Source organism: Cucurbita moschata, unplaced genomic scaffold (genome assembly GCF_002738365.1).
Source record: "Cucurbita moschata cultivar Rifu unplaced genomic scaffold, Cmos_1.0 Cmo_Scf00010, whole genome shotgun sequence".
Taxonomy (NCBI): domain Eukaryota; kingdom Viridiplantae; phylum Streptophyta; class Magnoliopsida; order Cucurbitales; family Cucurbitaceae; genus Cucurbita; species Cucurbita moschata.
Window position 1 is genome coordinate 2,462,373 of NW_019268526.1, and position 25,361 is coordinate 2,487,733.

The following is a 25,361-nucleotide window of genomic DNA, read 5'->3' on the forward strand; positions in this document are numbered from 1 at the left end:
AAAAAAAAAAAAAAAAAAAAAAAAAAAATTGCATATCTTGAGTCTTTACCATTAATCAGTGGTGCAATACGTTAATATGATATGGTATCACAGGACAAATGAAAGATTTACAACAGTTAATAGTTAATCATGCCTCAGTATGGATTAGAAAGAAAAATCTAACAACTAATAATTAATGGTTAATACTTCTGTAGCTACACGAACCTCATAATGTTTAAGGAGCTCCAGTATCGCCAGAACAATATCATTGACATAACAGAACCCAGAAGCTTCGCACTTCTTCGCATGGTGTAGACCACCAGACCAATTGACAGCAATATCACAAACCTTATGGTTTAACTTAACGGCACCACCAACAGATCCACCAGCATAAGTTTGACAGAAAGAATAAAGGCCATCGAAGACAGGACAGTCCTCACCAACATTGAAGCGCTTAAGCTGTCTCAACTGGTCTTGCTGCGTTTCAGGGGTAATGTTTTTAAGAAACGCCACATAATCATCAGCGTGAAATCTGCAGAGGACTTTATCTCTCGCAGGAAGAGGCTTGAAAACCTGCATATGCTGGAGTAAGCCATAATGGGCGAGAAGGGCATGCGTCATTCGGATTCGGTGTGGCTTCATTGGGTGCCCCTGCCCATAATAGTAATTCCCGACCTCAGGGTCGTAGAAATAGCTGACCTTCCTCTTCACGCCGTCAGGCCCAGATGATAATGAATTGCCGCCTGTCTCCATACCCCCCACGAGGTACAAAGAATTCTAGGGCAAAAACAGCCAAGAAGTAGCCTAACTTTGAGTTGGGTCACCAAAATACTTAACTACAAATGGTCAGAACCCACAGGAATTCAATCAGATTTTATCCCAAAACGAAATTCAGAGAGCGAACATCAAAAACGAAAACAACGAACCAAAGCAAATTATAGTCTCTAACTTAACGTCAACATCCGGATTCAGGCAAAAACAACGGTTAATGAAACTACCTTCTCGTAATGAAAGTAAACGAAGTAGAACTTCGATGCGAGCGAAAACGTAATACAGTAAAGAAAGGTTAGGGAAATTGATCTTCCCTGAAGAATGAGCAAACAAAACAAGAACAAAAACCTGAAGCCGAGAAGAGAGCGCACCTTGAGAATGGTGGAAGAAGCGGCCCCAATACCTTCCTCACTATGCTCAACAACGAGACGATGAAATTGAAGCCTAGTATCTGAATAGACTATGGTTAATATATGGACTATAGTCCTAATATTTCGCTCCGATCTAATATATTTTTATTTTTATTTTTATAAATTTTTCTCTATATATATTTATTTATAAATTATTAATAAAGATAGATTTAAATTCATTAATGCATGAAAAAATAAAAATAAAATCAATATAATAATTAATTTTAAGTTTTAATTCATACACGTTAAAGTTAGGTATAAATTGAATTTTACCATGTTACCATGTTATAATATAATGTAAATATAAAACGTGACAAAAATTTATTAAACACGAATATATATATATTTTGAAGTTTAGGTCAAATTTGGAATATTAAATTTGTATTTTAAGGCTACTGTTTACTTTTAAAAAATAGCTTATACTATTTTTTATACTAATTAAACTCATTTAATGTTAAACAGTTTTTCAATTATGTTTTTATTTTCATATTTTTTTTAATCTTACTTTAATCAACCAATTAACTAATTAATATAGGAATAATATAAAATTTAATTTATAATTACATTAATTTGTTAGAAATAAAAACCCCATAAACATAATCAGTAAAATCTATTGAAAACAATGAACCCATAAAACAAACAATAATGTTTGATTTTTAGATGTTAATCATATTTTATATTTATGCCACAATTTATATAACTAAAAGAAAAACCAAAATTCCAGTTTAATTTAGGAGTTGACTTTTTTTTTTTTTTTGTTGGCAGAAGATTAAGAAAATTTAATGTTTATAATTGATGTTGGTGGTGATCTGATAGGACTCCCATAAATTTGACGGGCACGAAAAGAATAAAACAAAAAATAAATAAAAATGAAAATAAACAATAAAAAAGTGGAGAGTTGTGTTTATCTAACCTGGAATCAGAGTCATGCCATAAATTTAGCTATACCAATAGATAGGTAAGAACTCCAAAAGAAAAAAAGGTTGAACTTCGATTAAACTAAGGGGAGGTGTACTTTGTTCGAGGGAGGTGTTGGGTGATGAAAGTCCCAAAAGTCCCACATCGGCTAATTTAGGGAATGATCATGAATAGCCATGAGAGCTTAGAGCTTATGCTCAAAGTGAACGGTAATCGTAAAGACAGATAACATCGGGTATATGAATAAAAATTGTTTTTTCATAAAAAGAAAAATAAAATTGAAAGGGGCCGTTAGAAATTTTGATTCGTGTGTAAGGCTCACGAGTACTAAATGGTCTACCGTCTCCTTCCCTTACATTTACTGTTACTAAATTCCCATGAAGAAGACGATGAAGCCGCCCTCCATTTTCGACATCTATATAAACCTCGGCCCCTCTGGCTTCATTCTACAGCCATTGCCGCCCAATCAGTCCGAGACTCGAACGAAATGGAGCAGAAGCTTGAAAGCAAAGGCAAAGTGTGCGTCACTGGAGCTTCTGGATTTTTTGCTTCTTGGCTTGTTAAGCGATTGCTTTTGTCTGGCTATCATGTGATCGGTACTGTTAGGGATCCAGGTTTCTATCTCTCTCTGTCTCTCTCTTTCTCTCCGGTTTGAATTTGCTAAAGAATAGGGCATAGAGAAGAAGTTCACTGATTGTTTGAAACATTTGTTTAGGGAATGTGAAGAAGGTGGAGCATTTGTGGAGATTGGAAGGAGCCAAGGAGAGGCTTCGACTCGTCAGGGCTGATTTGCTGGAACGTGGGAGCTTCGATGATGCTGTAATGGGATGTCATGGCGTTTTCCACACTGCTTCCCCTGTCTTGGATGCAACCCATTCCAAGGTAAAATCCTTGAGAACTTGAGCGGATAGATTATCTATGCCTTATTTGTATTCTTGTGATCGTTGTGCTCTTGAATTCATCGAAGCTTGCTCTCATCAGATATGGATTAACGCATGGATTATGTTCTTCAAGGCTTACAACTTTTTTGTTTGGCAAACTCTCTGATACATTGAAGTCTAGTACAATTCTGATACCATGTTAAAATCAATATTGATGTTCTAATATGGTACCGTGTTTAATCGATACTGTGCTAAGTTACCACCGACCCCATAAAACTAAAACAAATTGATGAGAGTTAACTTAATCTTTCAAGATTCAGATTTAAAATTTAACCAGACTTTGAATTTTGTTTGCCATTTGAAGATCATATACTACTTTCCATGAAAAAGGTGGTTCTGATTCAATACCATTTTCTTGGAATCCAAACAGGACGAAACGCTGGAACCAGCTATTGAGGGCACATTGAATCTGCTACGTTCATGCAAGAAGAACCCATCTCTAAGGCGTGTGGTACTCACTTCATCTTCCTCAACTGTTAGAGGAAGAGAAGATTTTGACCCCAAAATACCATTGGATGAGTCATCTTGGACCTCTGTTCAACTGTGTGAGAGACTTAAGGTGCCATCATATAATCCCCATCCACATTCATTCTTTTAATAAGGATCTTGTTCTTGGAAACTATATTTGATCCTTGGCAATTTTCTCTTGCTGTGTTATCTGCTTTCAACATCGTTATTGAATCTAACTTAACATGACTGTTGCTAGCCATCATTTTGAATATCATTCTATGCCTATATGGATTTAAATTGTGTTTCCCATTTTCTTGCAAAAAAAAACACCTTGTATGGGACATCAAACAAAAGGTGTGGTATGCTCTTGCAAAAACTCTAGCAGAAAAGGCAGCTTGGGATTTCTGCAATGAAAACGGAATCGATTTAGTAACCGTGCTCCCTTCGATGATCATCGGGCCTAGTTTGTCGCCTGATTTATGTTATACAGCAGCTGTTGTCCTTGGCCTGCTTAAAGGTGAGTGAAACTTGAATGGCTTGCGATTTTTGCAGTCTTGGTCTTTAGGAATCAAATAGACTGAGTTTTTCTTTATTATTATGAAACAATGCCAGGGGAAACAGAAGTTTTCCAATCACTTGGAAGGATAGGCTATGTTCATATCGATGATGCTGCACTCTGCCACATCCTTGCTTTTGAGAACAAAGATGCTCAAGGCAGATACATTTGCTCCTCAATTGTGCTGGAAATCAACGACTTGGCACCACGCTTATCGTCTCGCTATCCTTCATTCCCCATCTCGAAAAGGTTTACTTCGATCGCCTTAACTATCGAGTTTCTCTTTTAGATACGAAACTTTGATTGGTTTGATTTTTGGTTCTTGGAAACTATGTTGAAATGTGAGGTTGAGAATGATATGAACATGGATGAACATTTTTTCTTCAGTTTTGAGGCATCAAACAAACCATATTATGATTTCAACATATCAAAGGTTGAGAAGTTGGGGATGAAGTTCAAGTCTGTGGAAGAGATGTTTGATGACTGCGTTGCATCTTTCTTGGAGCAAGGCCATCTTTCTTCACCTTCATTTATACCCCTCCCTTAAACTGGAAAATCACTTTAAACCTCCATGTTTGCAGTAATTAAATACAAAAATAAGGTTTATATATCATATTCGAAGAATCTATGCTCGCATTTATCCCTTTATTGAATAATTTTTGAGTTTGAATTGGTTTCATGTTTCATAATGAAGATTTTTCATGCTTTCATAGTTTGTCCATTTTTTTTTCTTTCATGAAATTTGACCTTATTTACGATGTGAATTGATCAAAACAACAAAAGTTATAGTTGACATACAACGAAGAAAAATGATAAAGTAATTCAAGTATTAGAGCGTGTTGATCTATACTAGGACATCCTCGACTTCAACTCGAGCCTCGTGTATGTTTGTTTCGGGGTGGAGTAAGAAACTCGGTTTGGCGAGTCTTACCTTGAGACCCTATCTCTAATGATGGAATGATGAGAGTAAATGGGAGTCGAAACGGGGCCTCATTGTCAGGCCATACCGAGGGTCTTTACCTTTCCTGCCAGCCATGTCGAGTCGTACGTCCTAATAGGGGAGATGATTGATTAGAAGTATGAGGTATCGAATAACTCAAGCGCCTCATGAGCTCTTCTCTACATCTCCAACTCAAACACCTCGGCTTCTCTCTCATAGCTATATTCATTATGAGGATTTAAACTTTTAGTCTCGATAAAAAAATTCCACGTGACTTTAGAATTATGTTCATATCCGCCGATAATTAATAATCTTTTTAGGTACAATAATTTTTAGATGAACGATTACACCACCTTTATTATTGACGTATACTTATGGCACCCATAATAAACATAATTAATGATCGATTGATTTATATTTTTGTCAAGATGCTTTACCGTTGGCCCAGTTAATTTTTTGTTTGGCTCGACCATATATGTTCCCGCTGCCCCCACCTTATCTTATGACTATTTTTTTCTAGTACAATGTGTGCCCACACCTAACATGTGTGGGTAATATGTATTGATTAATCCCTTTTAAGGTTTGATGCACTTTCCAAACACATCATGCCACCAAGTGCACGAAGAGTGCAAGTACAAGGGTCCAAGCCAACGACTAGCAGCTATTGTCATTTTTTAGCTTTCTCTTTCGAGCTTCCCCTCAAAGTTTTTAAAACGCGTCTATTAAGGAGAGGTTTCTCCACCTTCTATAAAGAATGTTTCGTTCTCCTCCCTAACTGATGTGGGATCTCACAACAAGCAACTGAGACACGGTTTGCGACAAACCATGCAAAGACTAAGTCAGTTCAATGTTTTCGCCACTGAAACATGTTCAAATTCAACTCACCTAATACTCTTTGAAAAAACATGCTTGACGTGTCAGCTAAGTATTAAACAACGACAAAAGATGAATAGATCAATCAACTAAAAAATTAAAAATAATTGAAACTTAAGACAAGAATGGTGTTAATAGGAAGGAGGGTTCAAGAAACATGAAGATGAAAGGTGCTTGGCCTCAGATTCCTTATTGAAATGGCACATTGATGGTGAATGGGCAGGTAGTCACAGCCCCCCAGCCCCATACAGCCACCACAGAAACAACATGTGGACGCCTTCCACCGCAATCGTCCAGTGGCTACACTAATCACCACACCTTTCCTTTTCCTTTACAAAAATGAATATTATCGGAAACCAATTTGCCCACGTTAATATATTTTCTCTTTCGGGCTTCTCTAACGGTCTAAGTTCATTACTAGTAAATATTATATTTTTTCATTTTGGACTTCCATTCAAGGTTTTTAAAGTCTAACCGACGTTGTGATAGTGTTGCTAACAAATATTGTCCTTCTTGGTCTTTTCATTTTGGGCTTCCTTCAAATTTTTTAAAACCCAACGGACAAGAGTTCATTTTGGGCTTCCCTTTTCGTCCCTGCTCGACGGGTAGGTCTTGTAGTCAAGTTCCCTTCTGCCTTTGCACTCGAGGGCCAATCTCCGTCTGGCTCGAGGAAACCTTTGAGGGCCAATCTCCGTCTGACACAAGGTTAAAATTCTAGGTCTTCTAGAGTGGTATCTCACTGATGGCTTCAGGGGGCCTTCTTGGCGCTCCACCTAAAAACAGTGAAGGTTCGTAGAGTTTTTCTGTCCCGGTGCAAATAGTTTTTAAAACCCAACCGACCTGGGATCTCATAGCTTCAGGTTTCTACACTTTTCTAAAAAATGTTTTGTTTTTATGATTATATTTTGGAGAACTTGGTAACGTTACAGTGTACATTGTTATAACTACGATGAAAATAATGAGTTTAAAAAAAATCAAATTATAGAAAATGACCCAAAAGTTTGTACTATATATTTTTTTTCTTAATATCTTTAAATAATAAAAATGGGAGTTTTGAAAGAAATAAATAGAATTTTGTTTAAAAAAACGAAGAGGTACAATAGTTTTTTATCTATATACCCATTTTATTGTTACTAATATTATATTTATCTTGTTCTAAAGTGTTAAATTATATTAAATATTTTATTCTATTAAGATATTTTAAAAGTACTTTTTGTTTTATTTTTGTGTAAAAAAAGGAAATTAAACAGTTCTAAAACGTCATCAAAGCTTCCAAAAGGCAAGCAAAGCAGGTAGTTTTTGCAGGAATCAAGAAGCTGGGGGTTCAATTTTCAGTGATTAGTACGTGGAGAAACTTGTTTCATGCGGTCCCTGGAGGCTCTGTGGCCTCATGCATTATCCATCCAAATCTTTCCCTGTATTTCCCTTTATTTCTTTTGTTTTTCTCTCGTGGGGAAATCTGATAAAGAGACAAGACTGTGGATAAACTGAGCTTGAATCAACGGTCATCATGGGATTTCCTCCAATTTACATGGGGTATGCAATTCGTTTGGGTGGGGGCATATTTATTGGCGAATGGGGACTTTATCTTCGACTGTCATCCCTTCTGCACACCACCTGTTCGATCAAAGTCCTCAGACAGCTTTTGGGTCTGATATTTCATTTTGAAACCCAGAAATGGTTTCTGGGTTTTCAGAATTCAGTTGAGAGTTTCTGACTTGTATAAGAATTCCCATTTGTGGGAGCTTCTGCTTACTTCACTTGCTTTGAAGTGGGTTCACTCTGTTTTTCCATATAATTGAATCATGCAGGTACAGCCGTTTGTTTCCTGTTTGTCTGCATTTTCTGTACTTGTGTTGGGTTTTTGCGTTGTTGGTTTGTTGGGGAAGATGATTCTTCTCTTTGTTTTCATTTGCTAATCTCTTTGGCAGCTGGTTTTTCGAATTCTTTCCTTTGTCAAGCTTTGTTTTGGCCTCGAAGATTGTTCTTATTTTGTTAGTATATTAAAAATTTGAAACCTTGGTGAATCCCTTTATTAATTTGACATTACATGGTAGGCGGTTCTGTTCACAAACTAAAAAGAGACATTAACAATGGAGGACAATCGAGGTATCAGCAGCAGCAAGCCAACCGAAAAATGGATGGCATTTGACCGAGAATCAAACACAACAAACACTCCTGGAAATGAAGCAAAAGTAGACAGAAAAAGCTGGCAAGCTTCTGCCACAGGGGCAATATCAACAGAAGCAATCATAGCAGAGAGGGCGGCGGAGTGGGGACTGGTGGTGGAGACGGACGTGGAAGAGGGCAGTTTCAAGGCCGTTGGGAGAGCATCAGGGGAAGGAGGGGGCAGCAAAAGATTATCAGAGAAAATCAGTGTCACAGAAAGAACATCAAGCTTTAGCAATGAAACTTCTGGAGTTTTTCCAAGGGCATCACAAGAGTTGAAGGATGCTTTGTCTTCTTTGGAACAGACATTTGTAGTCTCTGATGCCACCAAACCAGAGTGTCCCATCGTGTATGCGAGCAGTGGATTCTTTGGCATGACTGGTTATGCTTCAGAGGAGGTCATTGGAAAGAACTGGTAAGATCAATTCACTATGCGTTCTAAAAAGGAAAAGTAAAGAACTTTTTGGTGTAAAAGTTGTATGAAAAAGGCACTCCAAGAGAAGTACAATTTTGGGTCAAATAGTAAGTGGCAAAAGAGATGCCCAATAAAGATGTTCATTTATAATCATTTACTCTTTTCAGAAAGAAAGTTAACCCATATTCCCTTCTCTCTCTAATTTGCAAAAAGTTTCGTCCTTTCTGCATATTGCAAGAGGGAAAATTTTAGTTTATATATATAAATATATACACGCACAAGCTAGCCATGGAATGCCCAGGTGCATCTTGCTTGGATCTACAACATTGCTATTTCTAAATTTTTGATAGAGCCCCAGCTGGGCAGTGTAGATGCTGGTCGAATAACCAGTTTTCGAAGTCTTGGGTGTTAGGCTAAATGCATTGCTTATCCAAGATGGTTGGATTTCAAATGGAGCACAGCAAAATGAAAGTTGACTTGCAGCGAAGCTGCACTGAGCTTAAATTTTCTTACTTGGGTACTGACGGAGGTTTTGTTGGTGTTTTCTTTTTCTGGGTGGCAGTCGTTTTCTTCAGGGACCAGAAACGGACCAGAAAGAAGTTGACAAAATTCGATATGCAGTGAAAAATGGCAAAAGCTACTGTGGAAGGCTCTTGAACTACAAGAAGAATGGCACTCCTTTCTGGAATCTGCTGACAGTCACGCCTATCAAGGACGACAATGGCAATACTATCAAATTTATTGGGTTTGATTTCTTCTTCATCTTTTGCTAATGCAGATACTTTTGCACGCACATTTGACTGTCACGAGTCCTGCCTGTGCTTTTCCTGTGCACGAATTTTTGATAGAATAATCATAATGATAAGACTTGGAGTTACCGAAATACAAAGAGAATAAAGAAAGTTATGCACGACCACAAAAGTCTTAGTGTAAAAACTGTAATGAACTAAGAAATTGAAGAAGCAATGTTGACTTGAGAATCTTTCAACTATAAATTACATGCAAAAAAATTAAAGTTTCTCCAATTACTTCTGTACAGTTTATTGGAGCTTTGGTTTTATTATTTTGATGTTTTTTTTTTGGTAAATATAAACTCAAAAGAATGGTATTTTCTATGGCAGAATGCAGGTAGAAGTAAGCAAGTACACAGAAGGCATAAATGATAAAGCATTACGACCGAACGGATTGCCAAAGTCCTTAATCCGCTATGATGGTAACTGTTCTTCCAAATTTCTATGGCATATGATGCTACCTTCACCTCTAATTTTCACTTTTGATGTTTTAGCTCGCCAGAAGGAAAGGGCAATGGGTTCGATCACAGAGGTTGTTCAGACTGTGAAGAATCCCCGATCTCATTATCGAGCAATGAGCCATGACACCACCAGAAAGAAAGAAGATTTGGAGAAGTTCAATCTTGACTATGTTCTTCCGAAGTCCATTCTAGCTGCAAATGCTACACCATTAAGACAGACTCCTCAACAGAACCTGAGAGATGATGGTTTAGGCAAGAAACCTAAGTTATCAAGTCGGGTTTCTTTCACGGGGTGAGTTATTTTACTTAATTGTTGATCGTTTCACTATGTTGACGCCAATGTTGGCCGTGGAAGGTTTAATTCCTTTGGAACTCATGCGATTAATTCTAATTTCATAACTGCACGGACTAAATGGTTGTTTAATATGATTTCTAATTATCACTTTGTAGTACTTGATTCACGATTCTCTTTGTTCTGCCATCTTGCAGGCTCAAAGGGAAATCTCTAAGCAGTTCAAGGAAGCTTGAAGCAATAGCCTTTGAACCAGAAATTTTGATGACCGATGAAATTGAACGGACTGATAGTTGGGACCGTTCTGAAAGAGAAAGGGATATTCGCCAAGGAATTGATTTAGCTACCACATTGGAGCGCATTGAGAAAAATTTTGTCATTACGGATCCAAGGCTTCCGGATAATCCAATTGTACGACCACTTTCTCTTATTGTGGAGAGGTTATAGTTAAAATGGCTCTGAAACATCAATTTATTAATCATAGATGTGGAATAATATTCAGGTGTTCATAGAAAAGAAAATTTTAGTTCATAATGTATCTCTAGCAATATATTAGCAAGTTTAAACTGCACAACATTTTTAGTTAATATATTAGCAAGCTTAGCAAAAACTTTTGTCATGTTTAAACTGCATACTGTAATAAAAATTGTAAATAACGATTCTTAAGTTTCTGCTTAGTGCCGTAAATGATATGTAGTGCTCCTTAAAATTAACTTTACTCTTGTATGCAGATATTTGCATCCGACAGCTTTCTTGAATTGACAGAATATACACGTGAAGAAATTTTGGGACGAAACTGTCGGTAAGGACTTCGTCACATATTATTTATTAATTTGATAAAAAGTATGTTCTGTTCTGTGTTTTTTTTTTCTACTTTCAGTCGAAACCTTTCTAAGTTTCACTTAATCTTTCCATACTTTTTCATGCCATCCATCGTTTCTCTTTCTCCCTCATACCTTGGTCAACGTGAACATGAATAAACTTCATAATTTTGAAGATGAGTAATATGCTTAAATATAGAACCAGCTGGGAACAATTTAACTACATTATATTTAGTTAATTTGTTCCCACGGTAATATTCTGGTCGGTTAACACTAATCCATGTTCTACATGGCCAAGGAAGCATCGACTTGAGCAAAGATTGGGCCCATTTGAACTTATGTCGAACTTTCAAATGAATTTTTGCAGAAAGTTTTCTTTCATAATAAATGTAGTACATTTCCTGTTCATCCCACAGGTTTCTTCAAGGACCTGAAACAGATCAAGACACTGTCACAAGGATAAGGGATGCAATTAGGGAACAAAGAGAAGTGACTGTTCAGTTGATCAACTATACCAAGACTGGTAAGAAGATGCGGTGATGTTATGATAATGAACACATTGGATGGACACCGATAACACGATCATCTGTAATGAGTTTTACTTGTCAATATTACTTCAGTTAGATTTAGTTTGAATGATACTAGTTAATACAGAGTTTTCTTTTCTTTGTTCTTTTAAGTTTATATTGTGCAATTCCATGTAGATTTGAGCTTTGAAACCTTTTTCATTTCATCTTTTAGCAGCAGCTTTTAAAATTACCTGATTTTATGAATTATAGGTAAGAAGTTCTGGAATTTATTCCACTTGCAACCAATGCGAGATGAAACGGTAACTATTAGAACTTTCTTCTTAAGCATCGTTTGATACTTGAATTTTACAATGTCGTATTGCAAATTCTATCCCATTTAACATTTTCTTCTAAGCCCCATTTTATTTTTATAGGGAGAGCTTCAATATTTTATTGGTGTACAACTAGATGGAAGTGGTCATGTGGAACCTTTGCAAAACCGTCTTTCTGAGACAGCAGAGTTGCAAAGTGCCAAGCTGGTATAATTTTATTTTTCTTATTCTTTTCACTCCCTTGGTGAGTTTGTTTTTCTTGAGAATAAACCTCTTTTCATTTCCTGTAAAAAAAAAATTAAAAAAAAAAGGTTTGGTATTGATCACAGAAGTTCATATTGTAGTTATTCAGTGTTTTTCTTAATTATTTATCTCTAAATATCAAGGATGGCCCACTTTTTATGTCCTATTATTAGGTTAAAGCCACTGCAGAGAATGTTGATGAGGCTGTCCGTGAACTTCCTGATGCCAACTTGGTAAGGTATTTCTTTTGCTCTATGTTTGAATTTGAAAGAACTAGCCTTTCACATTGATATGTATATCGTTGTGTTTTGAACTTCGATAGCTATGTCGTAGTTTAATTATACAACTGCTCCTATTTCAGAGACCAGAAGACTTGTGGTCAATTCATTCTCAACCAGTCTTCCCCAGGCCTCACAAGAAGCACAGTTCTTCTTGGACTGCTATACAAAAGGTTAACTTATGTACCATTGTATTCTTTTATCTTCTTTGCAAAAGTGTGACCGTTTGTCACTGCTCATTTCTTTGTAAGCTTCTAAATCCTGCAAAGTAAAACACTGAACCACCAGAAGGGTGCTCCCAGTTTCCTGGTTCTTCCTGATTCTTGCCTTGGGCAAGTTTTAAATTCGTCCATAGATTTTAAGAACTAGCTGAGTAAATTCCATCTCTCATTAGGGAGGGAGTTTTAGTCCACGAGAACAAATGAGGCCATTGCAGTATCTTTTGCCCATGATGTTAATTCTAGAAATATTTTTTCTGGTTTTTGTATCTTGCTAAGTTTCCTTCTTGAGAATTTACATTTTCTTTGCAGATTATTCGACGTGGTGAGAAAATTGGACTCCAACATTTTAAGCCAATTAAACCACTGGGTTGTGGAGACACTGGCAGGTAATGTAGTGTAATATAGGGCACTGTACATGATTATTTCTTTTTTATTTTGTTATGCTCCACATTTATTGTAAGTTTTTTTTTAATAATTATTTTTTAAACCAATTTGTGTGAGAAATGAAATTGATAAGCAATAAAGTGGACTAAGTAGGAAGTGAACGCTGTTAAGTTTGATTCTAAACACTATGTAGTAGCTCAACTCGAAAGGGGAGGATTTCATTCATTTACTCTCATGTAGAGTTCCAGAGTTTTACTCATTTTCGCTTGAATTTCTCTTTTCACAACTTTTTTTTTAGACAACTTATATATATACCTGAAGAACCACACAGCCGCTTCCTTTGAGAAGTAAAGCCATCTAACCGTACCAAATTTCTGATATATTCTGTTGATCTGGCCCTTGGAGGCTACTATATGGACTTTTACTTTTAGCTTGATGCAAAGGGTACCCTACTATCTTTGTCAACCATGTTATGTAATTTCGCCATCTTGTCCCTGGAAGTTCTGTAATTTTTGGTGTCATCAAGCCTTGTTAATTTTGCACCTGCTCTGTTAACTTATGCAGCATATTTGCTGCAGTGTTCATCTGGTGGAACTTCTAGGTACAAGTGAACTTTATGCCTTGAAAGCAATGGAGAAATCAGCACTTTTGAATCGAAACAAGGTATTATAAGAAAACCATTGTTTGATTTACTTAGAAGCTTATGCCTTCTTCTAGACAGTTCAAGTACTCTGTAGAGTTCATGATTGAATCAAGATCACTTCATGCATCTCAAATAAACGAGACTTATAAGATTAAAAGAGACTCTGCTCACAAACATATCTACAGGTAAATGAGTATCAAATTTCTGAAAATTGGAACAGATAGTTGCAGATGCTTCAGTATAGTATCACTGGGTTTTGAACGAATGCACCAGCTAGCTATGTAGTTACTTCATCTAATCACCTTGTTTGAAGAGTAACTTGTGTTTTTGTGAAGGTCCACAGAGCATGTATTGAAAGGCAAATCATTGCGCTTCTGGATCATCCTTTTCTTCCAACACTATACACTTCATTTGAGGTGCAATCATGTCTTATTCCATTTCTTATTTCCAAACTAATTCTAGATACACTTTTTAGAACTAGTCCTGCTCATTTTATACAGATATGGAATGTTTATGAATTTTAACTATATCTCTAACTGACTATTCCCATTTAACCATGCATACGTTACGAAAGATAGCTGCATCGTGATATCTTTATTCGTATTTTTTTTGCAGACTGCTACACATGTTTGTTTGATAACCGACTTTTGTGCTGGTGGGGAGTTATTTGCATTACTTGATAAGCAGCCAATGAAAATGTTTAAAGAGGATTCTGCAAGGTACTCTTTTTTTTATTAACACCAAAAATTCCGAACTTTTTCATTAAGTTAGGAATTGAGATTATTACGCACAATAAGTGGAAGTTGAATGTTATATTAATCTCTTGGTATGTGGGGAAAGGAACTGTGACCATCCTTGATAATTTTAACTTAATATTTTATGTTAGCTCCGGTTATCAATATGTTTACTTCATTCATCCAAGCCATGTTCACGCTCTTGACTTATTATGCCCCATTATCGTCTTCAGGTTCTATGCTGCTGAGGTCGTCATTGGCTTGGAGTATCTTCACTGTCTAGGTGACTTTGATCTTTTAGTTTCTTCGATTTCATCTGACATATATGCAATATTTCTTCCTATTCTTCTGATGCTTTGAGTGCAGTCGTCTGAGGATAACATCGACTTACAGTAGGATTTTCTGAATGATGAAATATTGTTCCCTTCAAGAACGTTTTGACTTTCATTTGTGAAGATGATACAGATTTGAAAATTCATTAATTTCTCCTTGACTTCCTATGGTGTCTAAAGACATACTAAAAAATCATATTCCTTTTTTGATTCTAAGTCTCCAGCTAGGAGAGAAATTGGTCCTACGAAGCTTTATCGAATTCTATCTCTTGTGTTTACCATTTTGGGTAATTTTGAACTCCAAATAATTTTGGTAACGGGCTTCGAAATAATCCCCATGTTACACAACGGATTTAAAACATAGATTTACTGTAACTGAGTATTAGTTAATCTCAATACTCAATAGTATGGAAGGTGTACTGTATGACAAGATAAACTGCATTGTTCATTAGAGAAAACCGTTCGAGTTCCTTATGTTGGATTTTTATTTTTCATGATCTTATGCAGGAATCATTTATCGAGACCTGAAGCCTGAAAATATTCTTCTCCAGAAGGATGGGCATGTTACACTTGCTGACTTCGATTTATCACTTGTGACATCCTGCAAACCGCAGGTGACTTCCAATTTCATATTCTATCGTTTAAAGAGCACTTCTTATTGACCCATATTCAAGCTTTTCATATTATTGAAGTTCTGAAATGGTGTTAATTATATGAAACAAGCCCCAAGCCATGCATCATGGAAGATATCTTATTAAATAAAAGTGTAACAAGAGAAGTGCATAGTCCCCTGACATGGAGGTTAAAAAAACTAATTCTGAGCTCGTGGATTCCGGTCCATGAGCTGCTCTTTCATCCTAGAATGCTTCTCCTCCTGATCAAGTACCTGTTCGTTCGTTTACTATCTCATGCATTTTGCGTGTTGATATACTCATTTTCTAGTTATATGATTGACACTCCAGTAAACTTCCATTCTAATGACAGTAATAAGATCCCGTCTACTTCGTGTGGATGATACTAATTCTAATTATACTCACCGAATCATAGATTGTGAAGTATCCATTGCATCACGGTAGAAGGAGATCCCGAAGTCAACCACCGCCAGTATTTGTTGCAGAGCCAATCACGCAATCAAATTCTTTCGTTGGAACTGAAGAGTATATTGCTCCTGTATGGTGAATCCCCAGTTATGCATTCACCTACTTCATACTAAGAAAACATATAAGATGATGATGATGATTTCATCGATTTAGTCCTTCTCAAGTCCCTTATTGGTGCATCAATTGCAGGAAATTATAACAGGGGAAGGTCACAGCAGCTCTATCGATTGGTGGGCTCTTGGTAAGACCATGGTGCACTTTTAGACTATTTTCCTTTTCCTCTTAGCACTTCCCGTTCCTAGTTTTCTCCATAAGCAAAATCATGGCACTGTAATGACTCGATCCTACGTATATTCCGAAACTATGTTCTTGTTAGTCGACTACCCGTTCCCATATTTATATCATCATATTATTTATTCTACGTATCTGTTTTTGTTGGCTAAGCATTCACCTCTGCTTCTTTTACTATCATTCTTTTATGATGCTTTTCCAATTCAAGACTTGAGAATGGTTGTGTTTGGGATTCAGGTATATTGTTGTATGAGATGCTTTATGGTCGCACGCCTTTCAGGGGAAAGAACAGGCAGAAGACTTTTGGTAACATCTTGCACAAAGATCTCACCTTTCCCAGTAGCATTCAGGTAAAATAAGAAATTGCACTGAGATGTTGCTTGGTACCCTGCTTCTTTTTTTAATATCATAGTACTTATGTTATGACGAGTTTATAAACGCCACAAGACTTCAAATGTTATCAACTTTAGTTATAAAAAAAAAATAAAAAAAAAATCTCAAGGCTTGAGATTTGTTCTATTTTGGGGGGTTTTAACCATCTTCTCTTCGTAAAATTAGCACGGTGACATATCATAAGCTACAATTTCAAGCTAGATATAGATGTGATATCACTATACATAAGGTTGTAAAGATCATTGTAAGACTCATATTTGGCTTAAAAAAAGATCCGTTTTTATTCCGTGTTCATGTGATAGGAAAACCATGATCGTTTTTAAATTTTATGTGAGATCTCACATCAGTTGGAGAGGAGAACAAAGCATTCCTTATAAGGGTGTGTAAACCTCTCTCTAGTAGACGCGCTTTAAAACCTTGAGGAGAAGTCCAGAAGGAAAAGTCCATAGAGGACAATATCTACTAGCGGTAGGCTTGGGCTGTTACAAATGGTATAGAGTCAGATATCGAGCGGTGTGCCAGCGAGGACGCTGGGCGTCTAAAGGGGGTAGATTGTGAGATCCCACATCGGTTGGAGAGGAGAACAAAATATTCCTTATAAGAGTGTGGAAACCTCTCCCAAGTAGACGCATTTTAAATCCTTGAGGGGAAGCTCAGAAGGGAAAGCCCAAAAAAGACACTAACTACCGGTGGTGGGCTTGGATTGGATTGGAAAAGCAGAATTATTTTAAACTAGCAAGTGAAGTTACTTTGTATAGGGTTTATAAACTTGCAACAGAAGAGACTTCGAACAACAACAAGAATATTGGTGTACACGGTAGTCTAACTAGCATTTGCTAATTGGTCAAACAATGTCTGTGGCTCAGCCAACACATAACAAGTTATTGGTCTTGAAACCTGTCATAGGTAGCCATTTAACATCCATTCGCTAGTGGGCGAGCATTTTCTAGGCCTCCTCAAGTATCATTTTTCTTTCACAAACAACACAAGAGCATATTGATCGTCTTGTTAGAATTATGGAGGGGGAAGTTCATGGGTCCCTGTAGAATGCATTAAACTTGAGGTTTTTTTACTATAACTGGTGCTTTCCAATTCCATGCTTCTCCAAAAACATACTTCTGATTTGCATACTCGTCCAGGTAAGTCTTGCAGCAAGGCAGTTGATCAATGCATTGCTTCAAAGAGACCCCACGAGACGTTTGGGATCGAGTACAGGTGCAAATGAAATCAAACAGCACCCCTTCTTCCAATCAATCAACTGGCCGCTGATCCGGTGTGCGGTACGGATGTTCTCGTCTTTTGAAACCTATATTGCTTGTCAGGAACATCTATGAACAATTAAAAAAACTCGAACCGAACTTGGCTGTCAAAGATCTTTCAAAGAACATAACCATGTTTAACTCTTTATCAGCCATTAACAGAGATGTTCTTAAAATCTGCTCGTTTCTTTTGGTATGAAGGTCCCGCCACCATTAGAATCGCCACTTCATCTTACTGGGAAAGGTGAAAGAGACAAGAACGTAAACTGGGAAGATGATGGGGTGCTTAGCTCAGTGGATATGGATTTCTTCTGAAGGTCCTCACCAGAGTAAAAACTTGAACACGCTGTACAATGGTTATCTCTTACCTGTTACCTGTTAATAAGTCTCGGTTCGTTACCGGCATACATGGCCACCCCGATAATTGCTGTTTGTTAGTGTGAGGCTACCTTCATTGTGATTAAAGTTTCGACGTCGCCGGGTATCCAACAGGTGATTTTTATTTCAGGTCATAATCCTTCTACATTCAAGTCTATGTTTGTAATGACTGTCTATAAAGTTTTCAGCAATAAATTAGCTTACATCTCTATGTTCTTGTCAAAATATGATCTGATCTGAATGGGCAAAGTTCATCAAGACAAAACCACTGTCGTCATGTCACATGATGGCATCATTTGATTGTTGAACAAAATATGTTTGTAATAGTTCAAGCCCACCGCTAGCAGATATTGTTTCTCTGGACATTTCCTTTCGGGCTTCCGCTCAAGATTTTTAAAATGGATTGTGAGATCTCATATCGATTAGAGAGGAGAACGAAACATTCTTTATAAGGATGTGGAAACGTCTCCCTATTTTGAGGGAAAGCTCGAAAGAGAAAGTTTAAAGAGGATAATATCTATTAGCATCGAGCTTAAACCGTTTCAATATTCTTTTGAACTTCTAAACTTCTTCCTCTTGTCTTGTTTTAACCATCTGAATCAAATGTCATTTCTTTGAAGGTTGCTGTTCAAGAATGAACATTATGAACAGAAGATGTCTGAACATATTGGATTTGCTGTCAAATTCTTATAGGAATCACAATGAAAAGGAAGTCATTTTCTGCTGACAACTAAAGTATCTCTAAAAAGGTTGCTTTTTTCACAAGAAATTTAATATATTTGCTTCTTAAAATATTTGGAGAGGGAGAAAATAAATATAAGGGTTGAAAAATATAGTTTCAATTACTTTAATAAATTATAATTTAGACTCATAATTAATTTATAATCTCTCGGTTCATTGGTATATTTAATTATATTTTGCAACTAAACTAATCCAATGAACAAATAATTAATCATAAAATTACCAACATTTGAATATCCACTTGAATTGGTCAAATTAGAGGGCGATGGCTTTTATTAGGGTTTGAGAAATTGAGTTCATGCATTGACATTTGAAACAAATTATATAATTAAGTCTCAATAATTTTTTTTTTATAAAGAAAAAGTCTTAATAATATTATAAGAGCGTCGGGTTAGATCATCTATGCATTAATCTAAAGAGAAAATGAGTTCGGTTCCCAAATTTGAGTTAAATTTCGAACCTAATTGAATTGTAAACAAGGTCTCGCTCCTTTCTTGTCGAGAATCTTATGTCTATAGGCTTTAAAAAACTCGTTTACTCTTACCCGAGTAAGGTTTTTCAAATAGCTGATTCTTTCTTATTCACTGTACCGACTAAAACAATAGAAAGTAAAGGCTATAGTCTATCCTATTATTTACTCTCGAAGAGCCTAGATTGGTCGGTAATGCCGATGAATGAACAAAGACGTCTCGGATCCAATGTTGTGTTTCAAGAGTCTAGATTGGTTGGTAATGCCGATGAATGAACAAAGACGTCCCTTATCCAATGTTGTGTTTCACTATGGAAAAAACTCTTTTCTTTCCTATTCTTCCTGTTCGACCAATTGTTGGCGATTTTCAATCTTTTTCCATTTTTTGGGGATCAGCCACTACGAGACTTTCCTACAAATACATTCATTTGACGATACTAAAGATGTATTTCCTTTTCAAGCTACATGAAAGAATTATCCGAAAGTCCACCGAAAAAAGTGTTATTTTGAAACTATACTAAAAACTCATAGATTAAGTATCTTCCCCTTAATTGTTTTTATCCTCGTTCATCATTCAATCCAATCATTTTGTAAATTTCATATTTATAAATCGTACTCCAAAAAATGAAAAAATATTAGCATAGATGATACTGATTATTAATGAACAAGAGTTCCAGAAGAATTTCCAAATAATTTCAATCCCAGGAAGAACCGTTCCTTGATTTTCTGGTTAACCTTCCCGGAAAGGAAATCGTTGCATTTACAGAGAAATCCGTTCCGAAGTTCAGAGAACAAAGATTTTTACACAAAAGAACTGGAAATTCTACAGCAATTTCCAAATCCGAAATCAATATACAGTAGAACAATCGATATGGAAAAACGAAAAGAAAAGAAGAAATCACTGCAAGAAATAATAAAGGGAGGAAGGATTATCTGGAACAACGAAGCGGAGCTTCTTCTCATGGTGTTTCTCGATGTTGAAGAAGCATCTACAGAGAGGACAAGTGAAGCGATTCCTCTCATGCCATTTCTCGATGCAATCGAAGTGAAAAACGTGCGCACAGTCCGGCAATTTGCACACGGAATCTTCTCTCGCGAATTCCGTCAAACAGATGGAGCACATCTCCTCCTCTTCCGCTCGATCATCGCTCCTCTGCAACTCTTCGTATCTTCTCACCAGCAGAGTTCCGCCGCGGGAGCTGTCCATTTCTGGTAAGGATACGAGGCGGAAAACACTAGCGACACCGAGAATCGCTTCCTTGACACGAAACAACGGGATCCATACGAAAGTGTTGAAGAAAATGATGGCGAGTCCAATACGCGAATTGAGAAAAATTAAACCTAACATGGCGGTGCTGTGATTGAAGGAGATTGAAGGAGAGAGCAGAGTTTATAAGAGATTGAAGGAGTGAAGAGGAAGATTAAGTCGTCGATTCCGCCATTAAATTATTGGAGGTGAAGGTCTGTGGAGTCTGACTTTTGGGGGAAGGCGTGGGCCAAATCCTTTCACTTTCAAGTGGAGGTTCTTCGCGATTGAAGAAGAAGGATGTATTATATATTGTTCTTCTGTTCATCGACTTTCGAATTGTTCAACTTCTCTTCACGTCGAGCGATGATTCCGGCGGGGAGACGATGGGCGGCCGGCGGCGATTGCTTACAGGAACCAGAAAAGCTTCCCATGCCTTCAATTTATTTTCAGGCTCAGACGTTTTCTTCCGGCCCAAAAAAAATACCTCTACATTTTTTTCATTTTATTTAAAAAAACATTAAAGAAAAATTCTTTTAAATGAGTAGCTGTCTAAATTTTTTATTTTTTATATTTATAATAGGTCGGGTTATTCCGTTCAACCAAATCTAGTTTTAGAAGAACGGAATAATAGTGCAAAAAATTATGCATCTTCATATACCGTTGTTAAATGAGAAATTTCATTATAATTTTATATTTTGAGTTTAATAATTGATATTCAATGATAGCGATAAGTGTCTTATCCACATTCATAAATTATTTTTTATATCACATTTATGAAACATTATAATTGTCACCGTCATAACTGTCGTGATTATGATGTACCAAAAAATATATGGGTTATTTTTTACTTTCGAGTTGAATTCAAAGATGAGAATCTTATTTCGTTTTTGAAGCTCGTGAACTTATCGTTCTATAAGTTGGACTAGTAAGACTAATAAGATTTTTTTTTTCCCGTCTTTTATTGTTGAAAGTTGAGAGAAGGTATGAGTCGAGCTTTCTCTTATCGATTATGTGTGTTTTGTTTTTTGTCTTGTAATTGGACAATACTCTATTAGGCCTAATGGTATGATATTGTTAACCTTCGAACAAAGGGTAACAAAGTACACTCATTGTTCAACATTTCAGGATTCTATTCACATGTCTAAGTTAAAAAACATGACTCAGATACCATGTTAGGAACCACGACTCTCAACAATGATATGATTCTATCCACTTTGAAAATAAACTCTCTTGACTTCGTCTTTACTTATAAACACATGATCTTCCTCTTAGTTAGCCAACGTGTGACTCTTCTCCTAACCATCCTAACATAACCTACGATTCTTCCGAAATAAAGGGTTCGACCAAAAAAACATCCAAGAAATGTTCCCAAAGTGCAAATGGCTTGAAGGTAAGCATAAAGAAATCGACTCTGAAAACTGGGTTTACTTCAAAAATATTAGAGAGGAAGCTCCTTACATGGTTCCCCAAGTACCCCAAAATTCTTACCATTTGTCTGAATGGGAGGAAGCTTGTTCTCATGGTTGAGTTAATTTATAGAGTGTGGATAACTTCAAACTTATGAAGATCGAGACTAAAACTAAAACTGTTGGTAATTTCATAAATCATAGCCTACAATCAACAAAAGGTTTGAATATTTAGCCCACAAGGCTTTACTTAGAATGGTCAATAGCCCTATATTATTAAAGATTGCATACTCTAGGCATGTGGAACAAACCTGGGAAGCTGAAATTGAAAAGGCTGATCAGAATTTAACTCAACAGTTCCCAGAGCCTAAGAAAATGATATCAGAAGAGATGTTCATGTACAAAATGATAATCTTTATGTACGAAGAAGATCAGAGTCAAAATATACAATCAACTAATAATGTTTCTAACCTCATCAGCAATGGGAGTTGCTACTTCCTTCAGTGAAAATCCAAGTAGCAGAGAATGGCCAAACCAGATCCTAATATTTAGAAGTGAAATTTCAAGCCATCTCCCAAGACTTGTACCTCCTGGAAGAAGAAGAAGAAGAAGAAGTGAGTGGAATGTCAAGAAGACATCAAAGAAAATGTACAAAACGGAGCGAGTGAGCGGTTTATGCAGTGTTTAATCTCCTCTGAACCATTTCCTGCATTAATCTTTTGGCAGTTTCGGCTGCTTGTCCTACGCCGTCAACTTCAGCAGCGATTTTGTAGGCAATTCTCTCCAGATCTGTTGAGCTCATTCTCTTTTCCTGAGGAGAATCTCTAAGCAAATCCAGAAGCCTGCGAGCTCTATCTTGTGCTTCAGCTGTGCCCTCTACTGTGAGTCTCAAAAGGCCAGGGATTGCACCTTCTTTCAAGATGGGTTCGCGGTATGTCTCACGGCAACTCTGGCACATGGAAAGCAAAACTCCCACTGCATTCTCTGTGCTCACAAGAGATCCATCTTCAACTGTCTGTACTAAAGTTAGTATTCCGCCATCTGAATTGGAGATTGCAGTTCGCCCTTCATCTGAGTTCGAAATGATCTGAAGGAGGGATGTAGTTTTTTCGGCAAACTTCGAATGCTTCTTGCATTCTTTGAGGAGATCAATTAGAGGGGCAACTGCTCCTGGATCAAGCATCATTGGGCAATTCTCGTTTTCAGTGCAGGCAGATAAGTAGTATAGAGCTGTCACTGCATCAACTTTAGCTTGAACACTTCCAGAAATGAGAATCTGAACCAGAAGAGATGTTGCACCAGCTGACAAGATGACCGGTTTATTCGAAGCAGCAGCCGACAAGGTCAGGATTGCTGCAGTGGCTAGTTCCCTCAAACTAAGGTTTTGGAATTTCAGCAGCTCTAGAAGCGGGGGAATAGCACCAGCTGCAACTATTTTTATCTTGTTCCTGATAGTAAAGAAATAATAGGAATGATGTGAAACAATGTGGTAGATTCAGCTGTATGAGACATAAAACTGAAGCTAAGAAGAGAATCAGCTTATGAGCTATAGCTCATAGAACTGCCTATTCAATTAGCATGTTAGGCAAGAGTTCTTATGATTAGTTTAGAAGCCATAGCCCCCAAATGGTTCTTCCTTCAAATAACACAAAGTTACATGAGAGAGAACAAAAGTCTTGACGAAATTTGTTTGACCAAATCTACAAAATGTAGCAATTAAAATCTAAGTAAACCAAAACTTAAGTCTAAACATGCACATCCTAACGAAAATCCGGGTATAGCTCAGAGGATAAAATACCCATTATCATTCTTAATGTTGATAGTTTGATCCCAACTACAAAACAACAACGTTCATAACTTTCATCGCCCTAGGAATAAGTTTAACAAGCGAGTGAACAGTCGGTTAGGAATCACGAATCTCCACAATGGTATGATATTATTCACTTTGAGCATTAGCTCTCATGGCTTTGCTTTTGGTTTTCCCAAAAAGCCTCATACCAATGGAGATGTATTCCTTACTTATAAACTCATGATCAATCCCTTAATTAGTTGATGTGGGACTCCTCTCCCAACAATCTTCAACACCCCTCCCCTCGAACAAAGTACACTACAGAGCCTCTCCTAAGGCCTATGGAGCCCTCGAACAGTCTCCCCTTAATTGAGGTTCGACTCCTTCTCTGGACCCTCGAACAAAGTACACCCTTTGTTTGACACTTGAGTCCCTTTGTTCGACATTTGAGAACTCTATTGATATGGCTAAATTAAGGGCATGGCTCTGATATCATGTTAGGAATAACAAACCTCCACAATGGTATGATATTATCCACTTTGAGCATTAGCTCTCATGACTTTGCTTTTGGTTTCCCCAAAAGGTCTCATACCAATGGAGATGTATTCCTTACTTATAAACTCATGATCAACTCCTTGATTGATCAATCAATGTGGGACTCCTCTCCCAACAATCTTCAATAGAGTCTACTCATCCTTCTACTCATCCTTCCAACTGGACTAGTAAATCCTGAATACAAAACTAAGGCGTCAAGAACGGCATTCTAAAATCAAAACCAAGCTCGCTGCTGCTTACTGCATCTATATCAAAATTTCCTGGGCAAGAAATTAAAGGGGAAATAGAAAAGACGAGAAGTTCAGTATCAGAGTATAAATCAGGTTTGTGCTGTGAGGCCTTGATTTTATACAACTAAAGGGATTTCTACAAAAGGTCATGAACGAACAGTCGAGTGAAAGGATTTTGAAATAGCAAAACAAAACCAAGGGAAAAAAAAACAGAGATTAACAACCAGGCAGCTCGAAATCATGAGTAAATTAGAACAACTACGGGCATGTAAATCAAACACTAGCGCGAGAAGAAATGGAAGGAGATGGACAAACCGTTCATTGCGGGAAGCGAGATTGAGGAGGGCAAGAAGAGAGGCTTCACGGGCATCAAGATTGGGAGAGAGAAGCATGCAAACAAGGGGTTGAATCAGACTGGAAGCGCCGAGGTTGGAGCGGGACTTGGGGGAAGACTTACGGGCGAGCTTCCTCAAATCTTTGGCAGCTTCGATTCGGGAGAGAAGGTCGCCATGGATTAGCCTTTGAGAAAGCTGAAAGATCAAAATCTGCTTTTTATGATTCGAAGTCTCTGAGTCTCTGTCGAACACGATCTCATCTTCCTGTTCTTCTCTCCCCTCTTGCTTCATCCTCTTCCGACGCCACACTCTCTCTGAAACTCTCTCCCGTTCACTCTGTCTCTCCCCTATTATATTTATTAACATCTTTTTTTGGGATATGAAATACCAAATTCTTATAATAAGAATATTAACTTACGAATTTATTTTATTTTATTGATTAAAATATTACTTGAGGAGTGACCAAGGATTCCTACACAACCAGTATAGACGTATATTGAGAATTCAGATGTTCGAACTGTTTCGAGTATAATAATATTAATTAAGTAGATGAGGTGTTCTAAAATTAATGGTTTTTAATTATGAGGCTGATGACAAGAAACCAAAACTGACAATATCTATTAATAGTAGACTTGGACTATTACAAATGGTATCAAAGCTAGACACCGAACAGTGTGCCAACGAGAATGCTAGGCCCTTGAGG

The 25,361-nt window shown here is 37.0% G+C and overlaps 5 protein-coding genes across 11 annotated transcripts in view; 2 read left to right on the plus strand and 3 right to left on the minus strand.

Moving 5' to 3' along the window:
• The window catches only part of LOC111449108 (histone deacetylase 19-like), a 5,077-nt gene extending 3,866 nt beyond the window's left edge, over window positions 1–1,211 (minus strand). The window contains exons 1-2 of one of the 4 annotated variants that reach the window (XM_023088975.1): window positions 1,122–1,211; window positions 205–815 (exon numbers count right to left, since the gene is read on the minus strand). In XM_023088975.1, coding sequence (XP_022944743.1) covers window positions 205–732 — 528 coding nt within the window. In that variant the 5' untranslated portion in view covers window positions 733–815; window positions 1,122–1,211. The other 3 variants (XM_023088978.1, XM_023088977.1, XM_023088976.1) reach the window with 3 other exon arrangements.
• A 1,208-nt stretch (window positions 1,212–2,419) lies between these two features.
• On the plus strand, window positions 2,420–4,695 carry LOC111449109 (tetraketide alpha-pyrone reductase 1). The gene is made up of 6 exons (XM_023088979.1): window positions 2,420–2,692; window positions 2,794–2,960; window positions 3,390–3,578; window positions 3,824–3,986; window positions 4,082–4,274; window positions 4,413–4,695. The coding sequence occupies exons 1-6, from the start codon at window positions 2,566–2,568 to the stop codon at window positions 4,570–4,572; spliced, it is 999 nt and encodes a 332-aa protein (XP_022944747.1). The 5' UTR covers window positions 2,420–2,565; the 3' UTR covers window positions 4,573–4,695.
• Window positions 4,696–7,134: 2,439 nt separating this feature from the next.
• LOC111448914 (phototropin-2-like) lies at window positions 7,135–18,093 on the plus strand. The gene is made up of 23 exons (XM_023088698.1): window positions 7,135–7,649; window positions 7,896–8,422; window positions 8,985–9,167; window positions 9,544–9,635; window positions 9,708–9,966; window positions 10,164–10,377; window positions 10,698–10,768; window positions 11,204–11,310; window positions 11,567–11,616; window positions 11,731–11,835; window positions 12,045–12,104; window positions 12,233–12,322; window positions 12,680–12,756; window positions 13,333–13,417; window positions 13,733–13,813; window positions 14,013–14,116; window positions 14,365–14,414; window positions 14,971–15,077; window positions 15,511–15,633; window positions 15,753–15,804; window positions 16,092–16,204; window positions 17,387–17,527; window positions 17,708–18,093. The coding sequence occupies exons 2-23, from the start codon at window positions 7,932–7,934 to the stop codon at window positions 17,819–17,821; spliced, it is 2,769 nt and encodes a 922-aa protein (XP_022944466.1). The 5' UTR covers window positions 7,135–7,649; window positions 7,896–7,931; the 3' UTR covers window positions 17,822–18,093.
• A 1,638-nt stretch (window positions 18,094–19,731) lies between these two features.
• Window positions 19,732–24,999, minus strand: LOC111448481 (U-box domain-containing protein 45). Of its 4 annotated transcripts, none has more exons than XR_002711437.1 (3): window positions 24,639–24,999; window positions 22,221–23,197; window positions 19,732–20,806 (listed from the first exon to the last, which is right to left on the minus strand). XR_002711437.1 is itself a non-coding variant. In XM_023088124.1 (3 exons), the coding sequence occupies exons 1-2, from the start codon at window positions 24,947–24,949 to the stop codon at window positions 22,423–22,425; spliced, it is 1,086 nt and encodes a 361-aa protein (XP_022943892.1). In that variant the 5' UTR covers window positions 24,950–24,999; the 3' UTR covers window positions 21,753–22,364; window positions 22,396–22,422. The 4 variants fall into 4 exon arrangements, 2 of the variants coding, with proteins under 2 accessions (XP_022943892.1, XP_022943890.1); XR_002711438.1 differs by lacking the exon at window positions 19,732–20,806 and adding an exon at window positions 21,753–22,116; XM_023088124.1 differs by lacking the exon at window positions 19,732–20,806 and having other exon boundaries at window positions 21,753–22,364; window positions 22,396–23,197.
• Window positions 19,993–20,442, minus strand: LOC111448616 (RING-H2 finger protein ATL18-like). The gene has a single exon (XM_023088298.1). It carries the CDS (start codon window positions 20,440–20,442, stop codon window positions 19,993–19,995), a length of 450 nt encoding a protein of 149 aa, XP_022944066.1.
• Window positions 25,000–25,361: the final 362 nt, after the last annotated feature.